At 37.3% G+C, this 18,277-nt stretch overlaps 1 protein-coding gene across 4 annotated transcripts in view; it reads left to right on the forward strand.

Moving 5' to 3' along the window:
• The first annotated feature begins 3,886 nt into the window (after positions 1–3,886).
• Positions 3,887–18,277, forward strand: part of LOC139969395 (uncharacterized) — a 62,062-nt gene continuing 47,671 nt past the window's right edge. For 2 of the 4 annotated variants that reach the window (XM_071974319.1, XM_071974321.1), the window contains exons 1-3: positions 3,887–4,045; positions 14,954–15,002; positions 15,838–15,883. In XM_071974319.1, coding sequence (XP_071830420.1) covers positions 14,956–15,002; positions 15,838–15,883 — 93 coding nt within the window. In that variant the 5' untranslated portion in view covers positions 3,887–4,045; positions 14,954–14,955. Of the gene's footprint in view, positions 4,046–8,176; positions 8,234–14,953; positions 15,003–15,837; positions 15,884–18,277 lie in introns of all 4 variants that reach the window. The other 2 variants (XM_071974320.1, XM_071974323.1) reach the window with 2 other exon arrangements.

An 18,277-nucleotide genomic window follows, 5' to 3' on the forward strand; every position in this document is an offset into this window, starting at 1 on the left:
GTTTGGTTTTCGTGCCCAGGTTCGTTCCTGCATGGATGACTTTTCTTAAAAAGTACCTTGTAATTTACTATAGTTCATAATCAACAAAAAAACCTGAGAAAGGCAAAATAAATTTACGATATAAACGACAATGGAATGATAGGCCTAGCCTTGATGTCTCGTTATTCTATAAAATATACTCCTTATTCACGAAATGCTCCGTATATGTCCCTTCGGCGGTGACAACTTCGGTTTCTCAGTCTTGACCTAATTATAATGACTCATCTTACTAAACTATCTGGGTTTCAATTGCGCCAGTCTATATTAACTATTACCAAGGGCGGCGGAAGCACTTTTAATCTGGGGGGGGGGGCACCAACGTCGAAGGGCACTTTGCAGAAATTCGATTGGACTGATGCAGCCTGATATTTAGTACCCTTTATAACTCTTATTGTATTATCTTATTTGCGTCTACACATCACTCCATCAACGCCACCCCTCCCCCCCCCCCTCAAGTAAACAATGCATACTAGCACTGCAATATCTAATGTGCAAATTGGGAAATTGGAAAATCATTATAAAGTCCAAGTCCCGGCACACGCGATCGATACATGCATGAAAGCAAATGAAATATGTCAAAATACTGAAAGAAATATAATTTTCTATGTGTTTTTCAATGGTTCAACTGATATTATTATGATCATTATTATTCTAACGAATTTACCAATAATGATAACCAATTTGGAAGGGTTATAACACGGCAAATGATTGTATGTTATTGGCATGCGATGTAAAAACCAACGCATGCCTATATGATATGCACATTAAGATGTTGAACGCGCGCGTAGCGCGCGAAAAATTTTGGTAATATTTTTCGGGCAAGTCGTTACAGCCCTCCCCCCCCCCCAAAAAAAAAAAACAAATTGGGCTCCTACGACTGTGGTAGTAAACATTTAAACTTCCCGAAATATTTCATTCGACGTGGGTTTCGCTTTGTAAACTCTTTATTTATTTAGAAATTTTTATGTAGAAAAAGGGCACATTTTTAACCTGAGGAAAAGTGGGGGGGCACGTGCCCCCTGTGCCCCCCCGGTTCCGCCGCCCTTGACTATTACCAAATGTGTTCACATGAAATTCCGTTCTATATGAGACAATGTGATACTTAGACACCTATCATATAATGTGTTAGTTGAAAATGCTTATCTCAATGCCTCGTACTTAACGGTATAGATACGGTTCTTGAAATGTATAAATTAAGTTTAAAATATAAACCAATTGTTTATTCCTCAATAATGAAAACTGCCATTTGACTATAGATAGGAGTATTGTTCTCACGTTACACTAAAAGTGCCAGAAACTTTGTTAAATAATTAACATCTGCCGTCGGAATATCCCTTGAAAGGTCATTAGTATGATAATTATTGGTCACAAATGTTAGCGTTTGAAGTTCTTACAACTGTTTCATTAATATTTCATGGAAGCCTTGAATGTCCTTATTATAAGTAAATCAAGAAGGGAATGTGACATATTAAAGGCGTTGAAGACTCGCCCCAAACTGCGTGCCGCTATCTGAAAAAGTTAACTTTCCGTTGCAGTGCAAGTGAAGTGTTTTCGTGTCGCTACAAAAGGCAGACAGTAATGAAACGTGATACCTGGTTATCTTTTATCTAGACCTGAGATGTCCACCGCTACTATGTACACTGTGTTGTGGGTATTGACCGTAGCTGCATGAATTGACTGTGCACTAGTGTCTAATTACAGACGGTAGCAAGCTGTGTGTGTATTTTCTGGGATCGATGGTGGTGTCTAACACTTCTGTCACACCCCATTCGAAACTAGGTCAGATACCGGCATGAGACTTTTCTTTGTGCGAGAGTCTTCAATGCCTTTAAAAACAAAATCATACTACAGGGCCTGTTCCGTCGATCATAACAGGATCTTATTCAAAGGCTTAATGAGACGAAAAGAGTTTAAGAACACATGTATTTAAGTCAGACAGATATATTCATATGGAACAATGAATAGGAACAATAGACTATGGACAATGGACTAGGAACAATGGACACATGGAATAGGAGCAATAAACAATATGGAACAATGAATAGAGTAAAATTAGACAGAACTAATGGCATTGAGATAAAAGTATTTTCTCACATGCAAAAAGCACAAAAATGTTGGCTACATCGAGTTTCGAAGCTAGTTACATCACTATTATACTAGAAACAGACCCTAAATGCAATACCGTAAATACCTTTCTACCTTCATATGCCCACAAGGAGATCAGAGAGGTTTTGTTCTTGTAAATCTCGGATTTTAATTTCACTGAAATTAATTTTCACAGTCAGGATAATTGTTGATAACCAAAAATACAGTTGACCTTTGAACTTTGTCATACACGGTGTTCTATGGAGCTGCTCAATCTCATCCTATTTGAAAAGTTTCATTAAACCTGGCATTATTTTCGGTTTATAAGTTTTTGTAGTGTGCAAAGTGATGGATAATTGATTACATGGTTGCAACAAGAAACACAATATACCGTACACCGTAGGGGAAAAAAAGGCTAACAGATTTGCGTTTGTAACAAATTGTGGGCTGTAACTTAGAGTGATTTACGGATTAAAAGATGACTCATTTTTATTGTAAATGTTATAACTTGTCGATGTCATTTAGTATTTAATTTCAATACAAGGAGATTAGCTTGATAATCCAAGTTTCATTTTGATAATAAAACTGAAAGAATGAAGTCGAAGGCAAAATCTATGAAAATTTCTAATGTGTTTTAAATATGGCTTATACCGTATACTGTTATAAAGACGTGTCAGTGAGACGTAATATTGAGGATAGAATCGACTGCATTAATTTACTAGCTCATTAATCTTAATTTGATGCAGGCGCGTAGCCAGGAATTTGCCAAGGGAGGGGGGAAACTGTAGATTCGGCATTGCAAACTATCTAAGCGTAGCGCCACCATAAGTTGGCGCGAAGCGTACAAGAAAATTTTGGCTGTAAATGCCTCCCAGATCGCTGGAAATGGCACTTCCCAGGCCTTGTAAGTTGCATGTTAGCATTTTCTCTTTTGAAAATACTAGCGATATCATAAAAACCTTAAAAAAAAAAATATGCTCAAGGGGGGGGGGGGGGCGGCTGCCCTTGGCTACGCGCCTGATCATTGATGAGAAAAATCTAGGTGGACCTGTCGGTCAAGATTGGTTCATTGGATTCGTAATTAAGCATACCTTAACTTGCTAACTGATTGGCCGAATTTACTGATTGGCACTTAGAAGTTTCCATACTTATAACAGAAATGTACATTTCGCAACATATACCCTTTCGGGGAACCCCGGTCGTTGCAATTCTAAGTGCATATTACCTATACAAATACACTGACAAATTACAGGCACACGCATACTTATGCATATACAAGGAAAAGAACATTAATGCAGTCCTAACTGGGGGATATTAGAAGCAATCAAGGCCAATTAATACTTTCTTTGTTAAAACACAGCATAATGCTAAAAAAAAAAGGTTTATCAAGTCGAAAAAGACTTGAACAGTGTGATATTATCAAATTTATTGGTGATCAATTTGTGCACGTGTGGAGCTTGGTTTAAACCAGTAATGTAACAAATAAGTCAGTCTCTTTGTCTGAATGTATCTATATGCAAGATGCAAGAGTATATAGTTTGCACAAAGCACGAAATTGCAATCATGACACACTATAGAAAGAGATATTATGAATACATCCCTTATAAACAGAATACTTCAAAGAGCTCACACTTCAATGAATGTATACAACAAGAGCACGATGATCTTAATTGTAGGATTGGCATATACTACTTTAAATGTAGACTATTGCACCATAGTGGTGCAATAATAGCGCACGGGATATTATAAATAGATAGTCCCGCTAAATCGGGTATGCACACAGAGGCAGGAAGCGATCGTATCAATTTGCGGTTATACAACTCGTCCAGCACTGACGCAGACCCCGCTACGGCATCTTAAGGGGTTTCTTGTGAAGATTGGTCCGTTGTGTATGAGCTTCCGTAGTTGCCATGGCTGTTGGGTGAGTAGTCTATACAAGTTTGCAAGGTGATCTGTTTTCCCCTTAATTTAGACGTCAGAGTCAGGCGTGTAGCCAAGGGGGAGGGGGAGGGGGCGAACGCCCCCCTCCACTTGAGCATATTTCTTTCTGATATCGCTAGTAATTTCAAAATAAAAAATGCTTAGATGCAACTTACAAGGCATGGGAAGTGCCATTACCAGCGATCTGGGAGGCATTTTCGGCCAAAATTTTCTTTTACGCTTCGCGCCAACTAATGGTGGCGCTACGCTTAGATAGTTTGCCTACAGGCTTCGCCCCTCCCTTGGCAAATTCCCCGCTACGCGCCTGGTCAGAGTTGCTATTATTATCAAGACAAACAAATTTTTGGCGTTCTGAGCCTTATTTTAAACTATTCCTAGGAGATGTGGAGTCATTAAATTAGACAATAACAGGTCTAGAGCATTCTGTGTGATTTGTGAAGTTACTCCCACGAAACCGCGTATACAAAGTAAAAAGAACACAGATAGGGAGTAGCCTCCTTAATTCCTTGACTTTCAGGGAAGTGCTTGTAAAGTGAGCTCAGTTTATTTTTACGCATATTTCGTCGAATGTGTCAGTTGCATGCCCTTCTGATTTCATTACATATTAATCAGTACAGTTTGTTGCAATATTCACAACAAGTCATTGATCTATGTGAATGTTATAGTGACGAAAATATAAGGTACCCCTATGTAAATTTGATTGTTAAGATTTAGATTTCTTTCATTGCACTCTTTGGTTAACGATTTCTTTTCGGATTTTGAGGGAAACAAATGTCCGAGTCGTTACAATGTCCATAAATTACAAAACCATATACGACTAGCGGAATGTAGAATCATATACGACTAGCGAAATGTAAAACCATAGACGACTAGCGAAATGTAAAACAATAAACGACTAGCGGAATATAAAACAATAAACGACTAGTGGAATGTAAAACCATAGACGACTAGCGAAATGTTACACCATAGACGATTAGCGGAATGTAGAACCATATACGACTAGCGGAATATAAAACTATAAACGGCTAGTGGAATGTAAAACCAGAAGACTAGCGAAATGTTAAACCATAGACGACTAGCGAAATGTAAAACAATAAACGACTAGTGGAATGTAAAACCATAGACGACTAGCGAAATGTTAAACCATAGACGACTAGCGGAATGTAGAACCATATACGACTAGCGGAATATAAAACAATAAACGGCTAGTGGAATGTAAAACCAGAAGACTAGCGAAATGTTAAACCATAGACGACTAGCGAAATGTAAAACAATAAACGACTAGTGGAATGTAAAGCAATAGACGACTAGCGAAATGTTAAACCATAGACGACTAGCGGAATGTAGAACCATATACGACTAGCGGAATGTGTAGAATATATACGACTAGCGAAATGTAAAACAATAAACGACTAGTGCAATATATAAAACAATAAACGACTAGTGGAATGTAAAGCCATATAGACGACTAGCGAAATGTTACGCCATAGACGACTGGCGAAATGTAAAACCATACTATAGCGGGATATCAAATCCATACGAATTGTGGAATGTAACAACATTCAACAAGCGGAATATAAAACTTTATGACTAGTAGAATGTTAACTATATACAACTAGCTGGATATAAAACCATACGAATTAGGAATATTAACATAATTCGACCAGGTGTTTGTATGGCATACCATGCGACTAGCGGAACGATATACAGCGGCTTTTAGTAACCGATTTCGTTTCATATATGGACATCGCACTAACAAGCAAGTTCATTTAAATCCATGGCTGTTTCGCCCAAAGTGTAATTTTCTCACTCCAAAGGTAGAACTATACTGTTGGTTTTGTATCCTCATCAGTTCATTCTCTTTACACCTTTATCTCGATTATATAACCATGTCACGTGGGTAAATCTGCCATGAAATTGTGGCATGTCTAGGATAATTGTTGAGGCATACTTATGAAGAAATGGCAGGAATTTATCAAACTTCTAGCCATCGTTTGTGACAAAACGAAAATGATGATTCGAAAGAAAAAAACAACATTCGCGAACACACACACATACGCACGCACGCAAACAATCTCATAAAGCATAAATACATTATATATTTGGGAGACAAACATGTTTTAACTCCACAACCTTTTGATCCCCACCGGAAAGCAAACAGGGATTTCTGACAATAAAAGTCTGTAAAACAAGTGAAACCATGGAGCTGTTTATAGCTCCATGGTGAAACTAACGTTATCATTCTACCGGAAATGGAATGGCGCCATCTTTTATGCCTCTCTTGGCAAGAGTATTTGTTCCTGGATATAACCGGACGGTTGGACTTGTTAAAAACTATAGGTGGCTTTTCCTCTCAGGGCGTAACCAAGTATGCTTAAGTCCCTCCCCCAAATTAAATGACGGGGACCCCTCAATGACCGACAGAAGATTACTACATCCTAACATAGTGTATCATTATACAACATTTATGTATATATACGCCCGTTGTACGTTACAATTTAAACAGCACTTGCATTTTGTATCCAGGCTTCCACCATATTTACCAAACTTTCTCAAAGGTGAATGGTACCTCCTCCCCCACACCCCCACCCCATTTCGACGGAATATCGTCATATCTCGGGATGCATTGAACTTGTTTTTCATATAGTTTCTTGAGAATGTTTCTCGATTGTGGGGGGGGGGGGCGGTTGGGCGGCAGAAACGGGGAATACAGTTGCTGCCAGTTAATTTGTCCTAGAGTTACACGACTACCGTTTCCAATCGATTGTTTAAGTTAAAATATAAATAATAAATCGTTTTGGTTGTTACAGACCAAAAGAACGCACCCCAATTAAAGAATATATAATATAACTAATATAAATTACAATTACAAAGTCAGCTCAAAAAACAAATTAAAAAAACAAAACAAAAACACCTTAGCCAGCTGTAGACCGTGGATTGGGAATTTATGAGCAACGAAATAAACGTTTGCCTCGAATTGGCTAGCAATCGGGGTACACATTTAACAATAGAGTACAACCCCTCCCAGAATAATAACAATGCGTTTATTGTGTAAATAAGTGAGTTGCGTAAATTTTGGTCTCTACAAGCTACATCATTTTTAACGAAGTATCATAGCATCTATAACAATATAATGATGCATTCATATATTTCAGATTCACTTTATAATTTGACACCACCCCTCTTCTTATACCCCCTTCCCAAGGCTGGCAGTCCATATAACAAATTGAACCAAACTAAAGAAAACCTTGTACAAACATACATCGTGGTGTATATTATAGCACAAGGGCTGGGGGGGGGCGCCAGCCCCCAGTGAAAAATGTGGAGGGGCGGAAGTATCATTCCGCCCCCCCGCTTCGCAAGTCAGAAAACCCCCTTTTCATTTCCAAATGAGAAAAAAATCTCATTTGGTGCACCAAATTGCATCTAAGGCCAGGTGAAAATACAAAATTAAGTTTACAGAATGGAGTGGGTGTGGAAGTGTGCTATATTGCACCAAATTGCATCTGAGGCCACCTGGAAATGCAAAAAAATCCAAAGGGGAGGGGGTGCCCCCTCCTCCAGGCCGGCCATCAGTTTTCAGCCCCCCCCCCACTCAAAAGTACCTTCCTACGCCACTGTTATAGCATGTCCGTTGCGTAAATTATGAGATGTTTAAATTTCGATATCTAAAAGAATAATTATTTTTAACAAATTTTAAAAATATTTTTTACAGGGTTATTACTGCCTTATTATAAGTTCTTGAAGATACATATTCCTTAAAAATTGTCAAAATCGCACCATTTCGCATTTAAGCACTTTTACTTACACAAAACTGTTCAAAGGGATCCCCCTCCCCGAGGCCAACACTACGATAAATCGAATCCATCCAATCCCCTCCGTTCCCCCTCCCCTCCGTTCCCCCTCCCCTCCGTTCCCCCTCCCCTCCCCTCCGGTCCCTCTCCTCCCGCCCCCCTCCCCCATGGTATTTATGTTGGTTATAATGTTCCCATTGAAGTACAGTAACACTGCTGCATGACGTCCCACCTTCCTGTGCGATCATGCGCATTGTATCTTGAAAGTTTGCTATATTATGCTTCGCGTACTTAAATATATGTTACGCACATTACAGTGGAGCACACGACGAACAGAGACCAGTTTCTAGTTGGCGGAAAATCACATCAAATTGGTAAGGGATTTTATCTCATATAAACGAGGCCCTGGCATTTCAGACATGGTTATCTTTTTCTGGTCTGAAACTTCGTAAACCTATGTATAATCGTGACATTTTAACTACTTTTTGTAGGCTGCAAGGCTAGCCCTAGTCTAGCAGAACTTTCCACGTTACTTATACTAGGACTTACATAAGTTAGAAGACTTATGATGCGGTAAACCACTGACTGCTCAAATTTCACAAAGAGAGTTTGCTCACCGTACCGCTTTGCGAGTAATGTCAAGTACTGTACTACTTTCAAGTGTTGAACGAGTAGGCTACAGGCTAACATACGTGTTTAACATCCTCAATGCCAGCATATGGCTCTGGGCCCTAACTGACGTTAATTGAAACTTCAGCAAATGTTTACAATTGTCAACATTGTCCACATTAACTGCCTGATATGAACTCATACTAGTTCTAGATGGAGTAACAATAAGTTGTTGATTACACGTTGGGTATAGGCTAGCCGGAATTTGAAGTTTTTAAGTACATGCTATAGCCAGCTAGGACTCCAGTCCACACTGTAAAGTTTCTTTTTGAAAAAAAAGAAGCACTGGATATGCGCGGAAAACATGAAGTTTCAGATACATTTATGCATGGAAATTTGCATTATACCATCACGCAGGTAGTGCATTAAGACATGGGGTAATCAATTCAAGGTCAAATGAAAATAGTTTTGCCAAAGCAAAAAGTGCAGTCAACAATTTTATTACAATAAATCGTATTATTTAAGATGTCAATAATACATTCAAAGTAATATAGGCCAGTTCACCTTAGAAGCATAGAGAAGAAAATCAGAATTATTGAGTGATTTACAAAGACTAGAATGATTAGATGTTCATATTTCAAGAGTCAAAGTAAATGATACAAAATAAAATATATGAGGTTTTTGTTCTCAGATGGACCTTGATCAACCTGGATGCCACTAAAACAAATGTCCCTGTTTCACTATTCATTACAGCAATTATAAAGACAAGCACAGAAAGAACACAGAAGCCTGTGTTAATGAGAAATATATACTGTACGCGCCTATTAAGTTTAACTGACCAGTACATGTATATCTGGCTTTCGGTTTGTCACTGAACAGATTGTTCCAATTAATTTACCCTACAATTCTTAGCAAGTGCCTATCCTGCAATATTAAACTTCAAAATGAATTTTATTTGTGTTATCCCTAATGTTGGACACACGTTAGTGACGTTACTGTATAGTTATAGGCTCAAGTTCCTGGTTGACCCTCTTTAAAAAGCAGACTGTATACAGTATAAGCCATCTAGTTTAGAAAAACAAGTTAAACAAAATGGAGTGACTTCTAATTTTCAAATAATGTGACTTGCATGATAATGACTATAATACCTAAAATTGCTATAAACATTTCTTTGCTGTTCTTTCCTTTTTTGTTTCCTCTTTTGACTTTGCTATTTACACAATTTAGTCCTGAATTTAGTCTAACATTTGGTTATCAAAAAAGGTACATGCTCTCAATTACTAATACTTCTCTACAAGGTTTCCTACACTACTAATGCTTTTCTCCAGTTTCCTCATTGCTAGGAGTCCTTGAGAATTATATTAGTCATGGACTCTGAGATGAGAAGTCTTCAAAGACTAAAATCTCTACAAACCATAGAACAGTGTTTAATACATGGCATAAATGAGAGCTTAACATTTTGTACTGTAGGTTTGTGTATATGTGTCCATGTAAACTTTATAATGGAGGTTCATGTAACCATGGAGCTATCTGTTTATAGCTCCATGGTGTCAGGGGCGGCGATCTGTTTCAAATATTGGGGGGTACATTTGCTTGGATGCAGGCGAATTACTATCAAAGCGGAGCGCCACCATTGGTTGGCGCGCAGAGTACAAGAAAATTTCTGGTTTTGATAGCCCCCCAGATGACCGGAAATGGCACTTCTCGGGCTTGAAAATGACCAACCAGATGTACACTTTTGCCTGAGAACCAAGTTTTTCCTAATAGTTTTTGGTTTCATTCATAACCTTTTCAAGATTGTCACCAGTCACACATCATGTTCGACCTCATTGCATCTCCTGTGGATCATTGCTTTTGTAGGTAATAATGCCCCACAATACCCGTCAGCCCCACTTTTCAAGGTTTTAAGCCCATTATTTGTTCAGAATTTGAATAATAAATTCACTTCAAAACATACCCATAATGTTGCACAAAATTTCATCTATGGACAACCAATATAGAAAACCCCCCCTCAAACCCTAACAGAACAGTCAAAATTGCACGAGTAGAAGGAAGTATGATGAAGAATGTTGGTCAAGGAATTTTCGAAAATTCAGACACAGTTAAATTATTGGTGTAAAAATATTAAAACCTCTTATAACGGCTACTATAAAACTTTGTTATCATAGAAAATACCAAAAAAATATGCTCGAGGGGGAGGGTGGTCTCCACCCTTCCCCCCCTCCCTTGGCTACGCACCTGCGGTTAGAAATCTTGTAGGATACAGGCCAAATGGAAACCCAGTGAACCCATATCGATGTGGATCATATAAAACTGGACTGAACAAAGACTCTCTTTTAAATTACCGACCTGTTTCGCAATTACCATTTGTGTCGAAACTAGTTGAAAGAGTCGTTGCTAACAGATTAAGTCACCACCTAGCTGTAAATGCACTGCACGATACCTACCAGTCTGCCTACAGGCAACACCACTCAACGGAGTCCGCTCTTTTGAAGGTGCACAACGACATAGCAGTTTCACTTGATTCGAAGTTTAATGTGGCTCTTATCTTACTTGACTTGTCCACTGCTTTCGATGTCATCGACCACCAAATTTTGTTTCAACGTCTGGAAAAAACTTTTGGGGTTACACTAAATGCATTAAGCTGGTTTAAATCTTATATGACAGGAAGAAAGCAATGGGTCAAAATTGGCCAGACTTCGTCGACAGCTGTACAACTTAGCACTGGCGTCCCACAAGGCTCAGTACTTGGCCCCATCATTTATTGTATGTTCACCAAACCACTGTGTGAAATCATAAAGCGTCACCAAGTCAACTACCACTGCTACGCCGATGATACGCAACTCTATTTACAGTTCGATCCCAAAATGCCAGGGACAGAAATACAAGAAAAGTTGCAGGAATGTGTAAACAATGTTGGGATGTGGTTGAGGAGAAACAAACTTATGTTAAATGATGTTAAAACGGAACTTATTATTTTTTCACCTAAAACTCAATTGAAAGACGATGTAACTCCGCACATTACAGTTGGGAACAATAACATTTATCCTGCATCTATTGTTAAGAATTTAGGAGTTTACTTTGACTCTCATCTTACCATGGAGACCCAAGTTAATCATATTATCAAGTCTTGCTATTTCCATATTCGTAATATAGTTAGAATTAGAGATTTCATTACAACTGATGCATGTAAAATACTGGTTCAATCCCTCGTTACCTCTCGCTTCGATTATTGCAATTCTTTACTTTTTGGTATTTCACAGTCTCTAACAAACCGCCTACAACGCACACAAAATTGTGCAGCTCGCCTTATATCTAGAACTCCTCGTCGCAACCATATATCTCCTGTACTGTATGAACTACATTGGTTACCTGTACGTTTTAGATCAAAATTTAAGATTCTTTTACTTACCTTTAAGGCTCTTAATCACTTGACCCCTAGTTACATCACCAATGAGACCATACCTTATATTCCGCCTAGATCCTTACGCTCAATGAATAAAAATTTACTTAGCGTGCCTTCTACCCAATCAGCAACATATGAATGTAAACGTTTTGATTATACTGCTGCCACATTATGGAATAACTTACCCCAGGACATATGCAATATTAATATAGACTTAACGCAATTCAAGAAATTACTTAAAACACTGTTTTTCAGAGCTGCCAACACAGATTAATGTACTTATTTCATACTTGCTGTACATACTTATTTTTGGTGTTATTATTGTATTTTAGTCATAATTTTTCTATTTATTTTTCTATTTATGTTTTAATATTTCTATTTTTCTATACAATCTTAACTTTTATATCCTTTTTAACTCTTTTTTACTTTTAACAAATTTTTTATCTTTTGCTGTAAAGCGCTTTAGAGCAATTTTTTAATTGAATAAGGCGCTATATAAATCTCGTGTAATAATAATAATAATAATCATATATGATTGTACGTACTTACACCAATACACAAGAGGCAAACCAAATTTCATTACGGATTTCATTTCGAAAAAAAAAGTAAAAACTACTTTCGGTCATATATAGTATAACAAATTGTGACACGGTCAGACAGGCGCCTTGCGAGGAATTTGCCAAGGGAGGGGCAAAGCTTGTACCCAGACTTTCTAAGCGTAGCACCACCATTGGCCCGAAGCGCAAAAGAAAATTTTGGCCGAAAATGCCTCCCAGATCGCTGGAAATGGCACTTCCCAGGCCTTGTAATTTGCATCTAAGCATTTTCTATTTTGAAATTACTGGCGATATCATAAAAAAATACAAAACTATGCCACCAAATATTGGGGGGATATTAGATACTATACCCCCCACCTAAAATATTGGGGGGACATGTCCCCCCGTCCCCCCCATGATCGCCGCCCATGCATGGTGTAACATAGAAAATTCCACAGACAAAGGAAAAGAGGTGGCGCCAGTGGAGTTTGGAAACTTACAGACAGTATTAAATAACTTTATATTCTGAAAAATATTCTGGATCTGTTGTCATAGAAATTTTGAAATTGGGTGAATTTTTACAAAAAATGAAATCATACAGTTGAGCTCTCAGTTTTCTCCAGAAGACTTTACTAAGTGGTACCTGGTACCAAGAGATAAGCCACCTGTGGAATAAATTCAATGGTAACTTGTAATTTTCAGCATCCTGTCATCGATATACTAATGCTGTAGTCACTCAGATGTGGGACATACTTCATATTTATGAAACCATTGACCTCCATTTAGTACATGTCAATGACCTAGATTGATATGCAGTGTCAGGGTACAATCAACTGGGAAACTAATTCATGGTATCAAATCACCATTAAACATCACCCTGTCTGATTTAAGTGGTTGAGTTTTTCAAGATAATGATATGATGTATGATTTTTAGTTTTCAGACAAATATCACAATGTGTCATGTAGAATACAAAAGGTAGAGGGTTTATAGTGTTCATCACTATAGACAATGGATAAAAACATTGACATACAATATATTTCTGGACCAATTATGTCAGTTAAGAGATGTGCAAAAATATGTACCAAATATGGAGGGTCATGTGACATGCTCTCGGGTAGCACTTACTGTAACTCTTATCCTACTCCTTATATGTGCAGTATATTAGCAACTCATGTCAGAATCGTATAGTTGCCACAGTCCTGGTGAATCAAATTGAACCCAGAAATGTTCAATTCCAAAGTTGCTATTTTACTTCAAACAGTCAAACTACTACAGTTTGGAATGCATGTACTGTATTAGCAAATCAAGAATGTACATATTGTAAGTAAATGTACATGTACTGTAAGCAGCAGACGACAGGATTTGCTGTTTTATGGCAACAAGTATCCTAGCCGTATTTGCATGCAACGCGTGCGTAACATGATACGAGTGACCGTCATGTGCAATCTATGAGATGATACGAGTGACCGTCATGTGCAATCTATGAGATGACACGAGTGACCGTCATGTGCAATCTATGAGATGACACAAGTGACCGTCATGTGCAATCTATGAGATGATACAAGTGACCTTCATGTGCAATCTATGAGATGATACGAGTGACCGTCATGTGCAATCTATGAGATTCTGACAGTAGATGTTTGATTAGTAGCCAGATTCCTTGCAGACCAAGCCTTTCTGACACAGAGAAAGTAAATCTCAGCATCATTATCACCCAAACATTTAAGCAATTAATCTCAAATTTACCGTTAAATGTCCATTGCATCATGGCGTTCTGTTGTCTAAGAAACTCTTACCACTTTGAAATGAGTAAAGGTTGAGTTACATATATGTTAGTAGCACTGGTGAGCAGACCCAGAGCATGTCACATGACCCTCCATGATTGGTATTGTCATGCCCTTTAATATATTTAGCCACACCTGTTAGTAATTAAGTGTCCTTCATTCCATAGATGGAGAGCTGGTCTGCCTATAAGGTCTCAGGGGTCACATTAGCCCGGCCACTGTGCAACATTCCTTTCTGTCTTGATCGTAAAATTCTGTCTAAGGTCATATGTTAGATTTTCTCCCTCAGCTATCCCTGTAATATTATCATTAGTTCAGTTGTAATTAACAGTTTGTTTTAGCAGGTTGTTCACTGCAGTTTTCAGTTTTGTGTATAGGTGGCAACACTGTTTTATTCACCTTCCAGCCTCTTTTGTGTATACAGTTTTTGTCCTGGCAAATTAATAGTTCTTTTACCACATAAATACAAGTGGGGAAATACAGAACACTACACCTGTCTTTGCCTCATTTTTGGTTAGCTGGCTGCCTAGCGAGCATATGTTTTCCTTTTGTGTAGCAAGACTACCAGATATGTGTACATTTCGATGTATGAAAATAGCTAGTGAAGCACAAGTCTAGTAGACCTACTGTACCTATTCATAGGTTAACAATCACCTTTCTAGACCAAATGTAAATTAATATAGCATATTGTGGTATGCTCAGTAAGTTAATAAGCCTAAGGAGACCAATTTACTGTACATTGTTAATTTTCTTTACAGAAATGTCTGTGACTTTGAAAGCAGCAACTCCTGATAATAATAATGGCAGGTGAGTTTGTCTGGTTGATGTGTGTAATAGTACTACTGTAGTTTTTGATTACAAAGAAGTTCAAGTAAATTCTGTTATCCATAATTTTGTTATAATTTTGTAATAATTTTGTAATATGTAAACCAATATTTTGTGTGTGCAATACCTCTTTAACAGTTTTCATTGAATCTGTATGCAGTTTAGTATGTCTGCCTGCCTCTCTCAACTAACTATCCTAAGCTGTTTCAATACATACTGTCAGTGCATGGATCCATATGACAACTTTGTTTCACGATCATGACTTGCAATGTAACAGTTTGTATAACAAAGACAGTCTCACAGTTTGAATCTTTGAAATATCATTTAAACATCCATTATATACATTGGGAAAACCCTTCATAAAAACTGCTGATTACAAAAATGCTGCCTAAAGGAGCTTTCTGTGTTTGTTAATATTTATTCCGATCTTCTCATATCTGTCCATTCTCTACATTTATTGCACTCAAATCAAGTTTACCAAATCTGCTGAGTACTAATGAAAGTTTGCATTATCACAGCATGACATTGTCTTGGGATATTTGATGTACAGTAACTATATACTACCCGTGCAGACACCCAAGGTCAAGGAGTACTTTATATTTGGTAATAGTTCAAACTAGGTTGACTTTTGCTTAAAACTAAATTGAAATGAACAAGCCCCCTCGGGCCCCCTAAAAATTTTATCAGTCTTTTGTATCAATGGCATAATAAATGTATCACATTATGGTTAAACTCAAAATATTGCTTTAAGCGTGGAAAAAAACTGTTTTCTATATAAACTTGTATAACAGTGAGTAATATCTGATTTGCCCAATAGTGCCTCAGGAAAAGCAGCCACCAATATCATATCTCAAGTTACTTTGGTAAGTTTTCAGCATAATTCAGCCTTTGTTCTTCCATGTATGTAGTAACATTCTGCAAGGATTGATGTTACTCTACCCGACCTTTCCCCTAAGACACATTACCATTTTTCAGATCTCTTTCACACAAGGAATCTTTATGTGAGTGAATTTTGCTGAATTATTAGTGTATGTACAGTACGTGATGTATTTGCGTGTAAACACAGTCTCTCAAAAAGTGCGCTATCCCTGGATTAACTTCATATATATATACTTGGTTATTGGTATCTGTCAATTCATCCAATGGATTGCAAAAACTCTACAAATATGTCATTTGAGGACAACTTTTGAAAACCAAGTCAATACCTTACTGTAAATCTCCAAGTGAATTGCTCTGATGAACTTTTAAACTTGGAAGTAGGTTAACCATGGTGGGTAGAAGAACTGTAGGTCAAAGGTCAATTAAGATCTGTAGAAGTGTGTAGATGTATTTTTATATGATGTCCTCTTAACTTTATTTTGTTCCCTTTTATATTTTTGATACTTCCTGTTTACATATTTTATGTCTCCTCTTTATAAAGTTTATATTTAAACTGGCATGAATAAATGAAATGAGAGGTCAAAGTAAAAATTTTCAGAAAGAGTAACCCAAACTTCCCAAAGTACAGTAAAACGTGGGTGACTACAGTGTACTGTACATTACATGTATCTTAGTGTAGGAGACTTGTGGAAGAATCCTAATGTTTGTGTACTAGTGCTTTCTGGTTGATAGTTTTTTGGAGAGGGTTACTTGTTTTCAATGAGGCACACCAGAGCTTCATGGCATATTTGAGACTCATGACCATAGTAAAGTTCTGTGGAATGCACTTCTTTGTCACTGGTCATTACTTTTTCAGAGTCTGGTGAATTCTGAAGCACTAAGGCCATATTGAGCTGTTTTCTCCTTGCATTCACATTCTGTTGCTGTTTTGCTTAACTTTGATCTGTCCTTGGAAAGATGAGGTTTATTTTTTTAAGTTAACTTACTGTAGTTGAGTTGTTTGCCAAGCTTTAGTCACTTTGTAAAACCTTTCTACAGAGTGACCTGTTTGTTGGCAGATCAGAGGAGAAGCTAAAGCTAGCCATAAACCTCCTTATACTGTAAGATAGCTCGGTCCTTTTAACTTAAGATTCCTAAACAGTTTTGGGAGTTCCAAAGTACTAGTTCAAAAATCATATGGGGGTGTATACTAGCTTTATCAATGTTGAATGTCACGTGTCACAGAGTTACATACAACTGGGAATCCTTTGGTTTTCCTTTGTAACTTTTGTTCTCATGTTTTTAATTATGAAAGTGAGTAGTGTCTTTCTGATATCAATGTGAGTCTTACTGTATATATTGTTAGCCGTGATATGAATGCAGCATGAACAGCATCATTAACAACATCATTAACAACCATTAGTGCTCAATGATGATTTTAGACTTGCCCAAGTCTGTGGTCCTGTTTATGACCAAGCACTTTGGTATCTCTTTCAAATTGGATTGTTCATCATAAGTATATATATAGGAAGTGTTATAATGTATCATAATTGGAGGTCTTTGTAAAGAGTTGTATTTTTATTGCAAGGATTGTCTGAATGGTACTGTCTACATAGATAATGTACGACATCTGTCTGAAGTTTCCACTCTCAGGAATTTTTTTTTTTTGGCCATTCCTTTACTCTCGTGTTTACAGCATTGGATAAATAATTCAACTGTTTATTTTGAACAAGTGCTAACATCATCAATTAGTAATTGTTGAAGGAATTAGTTAATGGGGTGTAGATAATCATAAGCAAACGTTAGGAGTGTTTGTGAATAGATTTAACTTGTTGTATAATGTATTTATGGCATGCATGGAATTAGAACTGCCAAGAACAAGCAGATGTCTTTGTGGAACAGAGCGAACATGTGGGAAATTCTCATAACAATTTCACACAGTCAGGCAAAACTACGTCTTAAATTCCTTTAAAAAATGCAAAAAAATAAGTTGAGATTTTTTTATTTTGGTATCCCAAAACGAACAAAATACAAGACTCCTGATTAGATTGGCCCTAATAAACTGAGTGTTACTTTTTTAATTCCAGATGGCAATTGATGCTGTGCTTGATCTGTGGGCATTTCAAATATTACTTGAAAGAGAGTTCAATAGAACATGCATGCCACTGCTTTAGCAAAAGCTGTTTAAACTAGAGTGTTAAGAATAATTGAATTTGAAAGAAACAGACAACTTTATATTGCACGAGTGTACATACTGTAAAATAGTCTTGCAAGTAACCAAGCTGACAAGACAAACGTGTAATATTATTAAACGTTGATATCATGCTCAACACACCATACACTAGTTCCATTAATTGGTACCAACACACATTAAATTGTGTAATTACCTTCCCTCTGTA

This window comes from Apostichopus japonicus, chromosome 7 (assembly GCF_037975245.1).
Source record: "Apostichopus japonicus isolate 1M-3 chromosome 7, ASM3797524v1, whole genome shotgun sequence".
NCBI classification, from domain to species: Eukaryota; Metazoa; Echinodermata; class Holothuroidea; order Aspidochirotida; family Stichopodidae; genus Apostichopus; species Apostichopus japonicus.